At 37.4% G+C, this 8,605-nt stretch overlaps 1 protein-coding gene across 1 annotated transcript in view; it reads left to right on the top strand.

Annotated features, from left to right (window-relative positions):
- Nucleotides 1–7,343: 7,343 nt before the first annotated feature.
- The window catches only part of CPB1 (carboxypeptidase B1), a 31,015-nt gene continuing 29,753 nt past the window's right edge, over nucleotides 7,344–8,605 (top strand). Inside the window, exons 1-2 of the mRNA XM_010970418.3 lie at nucleotides 7,344–7,476; nucleotides 7,588–7,663. Of these exons, the coding sequence (XP_010968720.3) occupies nucleotides 7,406–7,476; nucleotides 7,588–7,663 (147 nt within the window). The 5' untranslated portion in view covers nucleotides 7,344–7,405. The remainder of the gene's footprint in view (nucleotides 7,477–7,587; nucleotides 7,664–8,605) is intronic.

The raw sequence follows: 8,605 nt of genomic DNA, 5'->3' as shown, positions 1-8,605 counted from the left end.
AAGTATAGAGAAGCATATGTACCAAGTCAGTCCACTGAAATCCAATCTGAAGACCTGAGTTAGAATATTAGAGAAGAATAAACTATCTTTCCAATAGGACTGCCAATCCAGCAGGATGCAAAACTGGACCTATGAGAAGCCATTCTATTATCACATGGTGGAACTGACCAAAAAGAGAGACTCAGGCTTATCAAACATAATCAACAGAACTTGTGTAGCCAGCACTATTGCTAAACTTTTCAGTTACATGAATAACAAGTTCTCTCTTTCATTTAGCTAGTTTAGACCAGGGTTGTTGGTTATGATGGAGTTGCTCTCGACCCTCTTCTTGCAGGCAATGGTGGAGTTTGTGCAATAGCTACTATTTCCTGTTGTAACTGTATTATTGTCTCAGTGGAGCAGTCAATATTGCAATTTAAGAGTAAAGCTACCTGATTTTCTAAACAGGAACTGATAGTTTATGGAATTTCTTCAGCTGGTTGGGTCTGGTACCCTAGGTAGGCAAGGGTGAGGTCAGTATTACAGATTGGTTTCATCATACTGCTGGGAGTCCTATTGATATTTACCTTAATTAAATGCCACATCTGGCAAATTGAATAGAATTGGTCCCAACCCCTGCCTGTCAGATTAATAAGAGTGACCACCAATAGAGTAGCATACTTATGGAAAAATTCACCAGAAGTCAAGAGTGTGTAGAAAGGGACAGACAAGTCTTCATGGATCCCTCTGTTTCTGCATGTCTTGGAACAGGTTTTATTTTGGACTATCTTTTCAAAGATGTTTGCATAGCAAACAGCTTGAAAGACAGAAACAACATCTCCCTCTAGGGCAATGGCAAGTTCTGTTTGCCATCCAGGAAAATAAAGCTAATGTCTCCTCTGGCACAAGAGTTGGGCAGATTTGCCAGCAGCTTACTCATTAGATTGAGAGCTTCCTAAACTTGGTGTACCTCAACTGTAATGCAAACCTGCGTACCCAGCATCCACCTGGGCCCACCTCCACATCATCCCCAAAGGACTGAGGAATAAAAGGACTGAAACAAACAAAAAGTTTACACTGACTGTTGTATTTCCATAATAAAGTCCTTTGATTCTTAGCCAGGAGTACTGTGTCTTCTGCTAGCAGCTATGTAACTGTGACTGGATAACTTTTTATCTTGTAGGTAAGATAACATCTCAGACTCTTCACACTTTTTGACAAAGACCCAGGATAATTTACAGAGATAACATGCTTATAAGTTGAAAGACTCAATCACGTAATTGTATCAGTTCTCCCCAAAATGATCTATAGATTCAGTACAATACCAATCAAAATCCCAGCAATATTTTTTCATAGAAATTGACAAATTGATACTGAAATATATATGGAATGTAAAGTACTTAGAACAGCCAAAGCAATCTTGGAAAAGAACTAAGCTGTAGGATTTATATACTATTTGACCTTAAGATTTACTATAAAGTATAGTAATTAAGACATTGTGATAGCTGCATAAAATTAGACAAATAGATCAATGGAACATGACACAAAGTCCAGAAATTACCCCACACATATATGGTCAAATGAATTTTGACAGAGACACCAATTGTAATTCAATGGGGAAAGAAAAGACTTCTCAACAAATAGTACTGGATATACTGGATACCCATATTTTTTAAAATGTGTTGATCCATACCTTACATCATAAATAATGACCTAAACTACAAAGCTCCTTTAAGAAAACATAGGTAAGCTGGTACCAAGATGGCAGAGGAGGAGGATGCTCTTAGCTCTCCCATGAATACACTAAGAGCTACATCCACAGACCCACTCATTCACTCAGAACACCTGCTGGACTTTAACAGAACATTGCCTACTTCAAAAGAAAAAATTCCTCACAAAATATGGTAAGAGGGGGGAAAAAAAGAAGAAAAAAAAAATTAGTGTGGGATCTGTCCCACAGGGAGGGAGCAGCAAAGAAGGAATAGTGCTCTGACGCTTGGACGCCCCCTCTCCAGTGGAGAGGACAGTGGGACCAAGGGGGAATCTTCAAGTCTTGGAGGAGTGCACATCAGCCACTTGGCTGACAGATAAACCGGCACAAAAGGTCCCTGCAATTCCCAGCCCTAGATGCAAGCTGGCGGATGTGGGCCAGGGACTGGCTGCCCGAGCCAGGTGGAGGGCTGGGGCCGACATCACAGAGGCAGCCTCAGGGGGCTGGAGTGTACTGTGGGCCATGATTGGGAATGTATACAGAACAGAATAGCCTGGATCCCCCATAAAAAAAATTGAAAAAAAGAAAGGTAAAACTACTGGTGTGCATTGGGGGTAGGGGTGCAACGCAGCTGGGCCATAGCCACTGTCTCTGCAGGCCCCCAGCACCATTGCTGGCGTGTTCTCAAGAGAAGAGAGGCAGGGCTCAGCAACAGCCACCATATTCACTGGTGCACGGCTCCCAGGCAGAGCTGGTGTTGAAACCAGAATCTGTACCCAGGGGTTCCACAACTTCATAGTTGGTACTGAGATTTGTTTACAGCCCCAGGCAGAGGGGACCGATTTGCTCCATGGGTGCCTTTGTGGACCTGCACTTCAAAGACAAGCAAGGAGCAGAGTTCTGGAACACAGCAGGAGCAAGTGCAGGTGCAGAATTTTCAGCAGACCTGCATACAGTTTGCAGATGTGGCACTGGGGACAGCATTGACCTGACAGCATGCCACGATCCAGGTGTGTGACCCAGATGTCTGCGAATCTGTCCTAGTAGCTCTGAGGGCAGAAAACCTGGAGGACACCAGAGCAGAGTACTGACATTACTGAGGCCAAAGCAGGGACAAGGGCAGCATCAATAAAGAGTACTTGAAGCGTTCCAACTCTGCCTACCACACACTGCAGCTCAGAAACAAGTCTGGAGGCCTCCATTCCAACAAAAAGGGAACAGTAAACAACCTAACCCATCACCTAAAAGAATTAGAAAAAGAAGAACAACAAAACCTAAAGTCAGCAGAAGGAAAGAAATAATAAAGATCAAGGAGGAAACAAATAGAATAGAGATTAAAAAACAGAAAAACTCAATCAAACCAAGAGTTGGTTTTTTGAAAGAGTAAACAAAATTGACAAACCTCTGGCCAGGATCACCAAGAAGAAAAGAGAGAGAACACAAATAAACAAAATAAGAAAGGAAAATGGGGAAATTACAACCAATATCACAGAAATTAAAAAACCATAAGAGAATACTATGAACAACTATATGGAAACAAACTGGACAACCTACAAAAAATGGACAAGTTTCTGGAAACATACAGTCCACCAAGACTGATTCAAGAAGAAACTGACCACTTGAACAGACAGATAACTAGAAATGAAACAGAATCAGTAATAAAAAAACCTCCCTAAGAACAAGGACTGGATGGCTTCACTGGGGAATTATACCAATCATACAAAGAAGAACTCGTACTGATCATTCTCAAACTCTTCCAAAAGTCTGAAAAGGAGAGAGTATTCCCAAGCTCATTCTATGAAGTGACCATCATCTGACACCAAAACTAGACAAGGATACTAGCAAAAAAGAAAATTACAGACCAATATCATCAATGAACATAGATGCAAAAATCCTCAACAAAATATTAGCAAACAGAATCCAACAGCACATAAAAAAGATCACATACCACAATAAAGTTGGATTCATTCCAGGGACACAAGGTTCAACATATGCAAATCAATCAATGTGCTATTCCACATCAACAAAAGAAAGCACAAAAATTACATGATCATCTCAATAGATGCAGAAAAAGTATCTGATAAAATTCAACACCCATTTATGATAAAAACTCTTACCAAAGTGGGTATAAAGGGAATCTACTGCAACATGATAAAAGCTACTTATGACAAACCCATACCCAGCATAATACTCAATGTTGAAAAACTGAAAGCCTTCCTACAAAAATCTAGAACAGGACAAGGATGCTCACTCTCACCACTTCTATTCAACACAGTCTTGGAAGTCCTAGCCACAGCAATCAGGCAAGAAAAAGAAATAAAAGGAATCCAAACTGGAAGAGAAGAGGTATAAATGTCACTATATGCAGATGACATGATACTATATATAGAAAACCCTAAAAGCCCCCCACAAAAACTACCAGAGCTGATAAAAAGAATTCAGCAAGGTAGCAGGATACAAGATTAACATACAGAAATCAGTTGCATTTCTTTACACTAACAATGAAATAGCAGGAAAAGAAAGTAAAGAAAGAATCCCTTTTAAAATTGCATCCAAAACAATAAAATACTTAGGAATAAATCTTACCAAGAAGGTGAAAGACTTATACATGGAGAACTATAAGACATTGATTAAGGAAATTAAAGATGATTAAAGAAATGGAAAGATATCCCATACTCTTGGATTAGTTAAATCAATATTGTGAAATGGCCACACTGCTGAAAGCAATCTACAGATTTAATGTAATCCCTGTCAAATTACCCATAACCCTAAAATTTATATGGAATCACAAAAGACCTAGAACTGCCAAAGCAATACTGAAGAAAAAGAATGCAGCTGGAGAAGTAACCCTCCCAGAACTCAGACAATACCATGGAACTACAGTAATCAAAACAGCATGGTACTGGCATAAAAACAGACATATGGATCAATGGAACAGAATAAAGAGTCCAGAAATAAACCCACAGACCTATGGTCAATTAATCTTTGACAAAGGAGGCTAGAATATACAATGGAGAAAAGACAGTCTCTGCAGCAAGAAGTGTTGGGAAAACTGGACAGTAGCATGTAAATCAATGAAGTTAGAACACTCCCTCACACCATACACAAAAATAAACTCAAAACAGCTTAAAGACTTAAATTTAAGGCAGGACATGATAAACCTCCTAGAAGAAAACACAGGCAAAACATTACCTGACATAAATTTTAGCAATGTTCTCCTAGGGCAGTCTACCCAGGCAAATATACACAAATGGGGCCTAATTAAATTTATAAGCTTTTGTACAGCAAAGGAAACCATGAGCAAAACAAAAAGACAACCTACAGAATGGAAGAAAACATTTGCAAATGATGCAATTGACAAAGGTTTAATTTCCACAATATATAAACAGCTCATACAACTTAATGACAAAAAAAAAAAAAACCAACGCAATCCAAAAATGGGCAAAAGACCTAAACAAGCAATTCTCCAATGAAGGCATACAAATGGCCAATAGGCACATGAAAAAATGCTCAGTATCGCTAATTATCAGAGAAATGCAAATCAAAACTACAATGAGGTATCACTTCACACCAGTCAGAATGGCCATCATTCAAAAGTCCACAAATGATAAATGCTGGAGAGGGTGTGGAGAAAAGGGAATCCTTCTGCACTGCTGGTGAGAATGCAGTTTGGTGCAGCCACTGTGGAAAACAGTATGGAGATTCCTCAAAAAACTAAAAATAGACTTACCATATGATCCAGCAATCCCAGTCCTGGGCATATATCCAGAGAGAACTCTAATTCAAAAAGATACATGCACCTCAATGTTCACAGCAGCACTATTTACATAGCCAAGACCTAAATGCCCATCGACAAATACCTGGATAAAGAAGTTGTGATATATTTATACAATGGAATACTGCTCCACCATAAAAAAGAATAAAATAATGCCATTTTCCGCAACATGGATGGACCTAGAGACTGTCGTTCTAAGTGAATTAAGCCAGAAAGAGAAAAAAATACCGTAAGATATCACTCATAGATGGAATCTAAAAAAGAAAAACAGAGGGCACTAATGAACTCTTCTACAAAACAGAAACAGACTCTCAGACATATAGTAAACAATCCTTTGGTTACTGGGGGGATGGGGGTGGGAAGGGATAAATTTGGGAGTCTGAGATTTGCAAATGTTAGCTCTACATATAAAAACAGATTAAAAAAATTTCTTCTGTATAGCACAGAGAACTATATTCAATATCTTGTAATAACCTATAATGAAAAAGTACATGAAAACAAATATATGTATATATACATATGCATAACTGGTACATTGTGCAAAAAAAGCATATGAAAATGAATACATGTATGTATATGCATGACTGGGACATTGTGCTGTAAACCAGAAATTGATACATTGTAATTGATTTCCTTCAATAAAACAAAAATTCAAAATATTACTAAGGCTATATTTTAAATCTTGAATTTTGGTTCTGTGAGTGTAAATAATTAAAAAGCACCTAAAAACGTCAAAGGAAAAAAAAAGAAACATAAGCAAATACGTTTGAGGCCTTGAGATAGTCAAAGATTTCTTGGAAAAAAATATAAAATATACAAATTATAAAAGAAAACAATAATAAAAAGGCAAAAAAAACAATTACTTTGAAAACAAAAGATGCTTCACAAAAGAGGATTTACAAATGACCAAAAAATACATGACAAGATGTTCAATGTCACTAGTCAGGGAGATACATACTAAAACCACAGTTAGATACCACAGCACACTCACTGAATTACCAAAATTAAAGACTAATAATACCAAAATGTTGGAAAGAATGCAGAGCAACTCGATACTGGTGGAAGTTTAAAATGATAACAACTACTGTGAAAAATGTTTGGCAGACTCTGATGGTGTGAAACCGTCACCTGCATTATTTTTAGCAATTCCATTCTTAGAATTTGTTTCCACCCAAAATGAAAACATATGTCTAAAAAAGACTTGTATAAGAGATTTATTGCAGCTTTATTCATAACACAAAACCGGAAACAATGTAAATATCTACCAACAAGAAAATAAACTGTGGTATACAATAAACTATCACTTCTTAATAAAAGGGAACAAGACAATAATACAAACAAAATTATCAATAAATCTCAGGAACATTATACTGAATGAAAGAAGCCAGACACAAAGAAATATATACCATATGACCTCATTTACATAAAGTTTTAGTACACACAAAATTAATGCAAGAAGCTAGAAATGGGAATAGTGGTTGCCTGAGGGAAGTACAGAAAGAGACTGGAAAGATGCTCAAAGGAACTTCTTAGGGTGATGAAAATGTTCTGTACCTTGATTAGGATATTTATTATATGGGTGTATACATTTGTCAAAACTCATCAAACTTTACACTTAAATCTATAGAATTTGTTGTATGTAATACTCAAGTCAAAAATTTTAAGGGCAACAAAATAGATTTTATTTAAAATCCTTTATCTCCAGACTATTCAAGGTCTGACATCCAAATTAGACAGGCTGAACTTCAGATTAGTTGCTCTGTTTCCACAGGTGTTGAGAGAGATATACTCTCAGACTTTTCACAGCTACCAAAGCAACAATGCCAGGAAAACCATTAATCAAGATTTGATAGTGCCTCTTCTCAATCAGGAGAAGAAAATAAACAACACCCGTATTATAAAAGCAGGAGAAACCCACCCAGAAGACCTAGTCAGGTACAATGCTGGCATTCCTGATTCTCGTAACCGTGACCCTAGCATCTGCTCACCATTCTGGTGAGCATTTTGAAGGGTAAGTAAGCAACACGTTTAAGTGAGCAAGTGACTTCCTTGCTAGCCAAAATACTTGAACAACTACACAATTTTAAATGTTCTCTTCTTCTTCTGTTATCTCACCATTCAGTGATAAGGTGTTCCGTGTCAATGTTGAAGATGAAAATCACATCAACTTACTCCGTGAGTTGACCAGCATCAGGCAGGTAAATAACAATTCTATGCTAAGTTTCCTTCACACTTATTTTTAAATCTTAGATAGCACTGTGATTCCATCAAAGAAAGAATGACATGAAATATTAGCTAAAGCACTTCTGTAGCAAGAAATAAGAACTTGAAAAACATTTAGCACTGCAATACCTTTTTTTTTTCTGCCTTAATTAGATTGCCACAAGCCCCACAGTATTATAAATCCAAGGTAACTTTTTAAAGAGCTGACAGGGCCTGACAACTAGATGAGTTGGAACTGTTGCAAAGGTCATAGAACATCTAACATACAGTAACTTCTCTTCTAAAGCAAAAGAGAAAAATGATCAACTTGGATATTACAGAAAAACTGGGCTTTAATCCAACTTGAAATTCATTTCCACATCCCATGTATCATCTGTTCTCTTTGATTTTCTTTCATTCCAAATCAAACAGCTTGAGTTTTCATGACCTTGATTCAGGCCCTCTTAATGACGTGACATGAGTAAGGAAGGTAAAAAGGCATGAGTGATTTCCATACTTTCATTTGACTCTCAAGAAACCATAATCTCTAGGCTACTTTAAAAAAAATCCACTGCATATGGGATGAAAACTGACATTTTTAATTACATACATAGTGTGGCAGGAAGATATTGCTAATGACAAATAGCTTGGTCCAAACTGTCTTTTCATGAATATGTAAACCAAATAGTCTACTAGCTCCTAAGTATCTATCCATCCATCCATCCATCCATCCATCTATCCATCTATCTTTCTGTAGTCATTTTTTTAGCTTTTAATGTACAGAGGGGATAAAGGTAGAGAGTGTCATAACCAAGCAGATTCAGAAGGTTACATCTGAAAGAGAATATGAAGTCATCTATTCCAGCCTTCCACTCAAATTTGAATTTCCTCAGTAGAAACAGCATCCCTGGTTTCTAGCCCTAATAAAATCTGTTTGA

The sequence above is a fragment of the Camelus bactrianus genome, chromosome 1 (genome assembly GCF_048773025.1).
Source record: "Camelus bactrianus isolate YW-2024 breed Bactrian camel chromosome 1, ASM4877302v1, whole genome shotgun sequence".
Classification (NCBI taxonomy): domain Eukaryota; kingdom Metazoa; phylum Chordata; class Mammalia; order Artiodactyla; family Camelidae; genus Camelus; species Camelus bactrianus.
The sequence above is the reverse complement of the archived record's forward strand: the minus strand, read 5'-3'. Positions and strand labels throughout refer to the sequence as shown.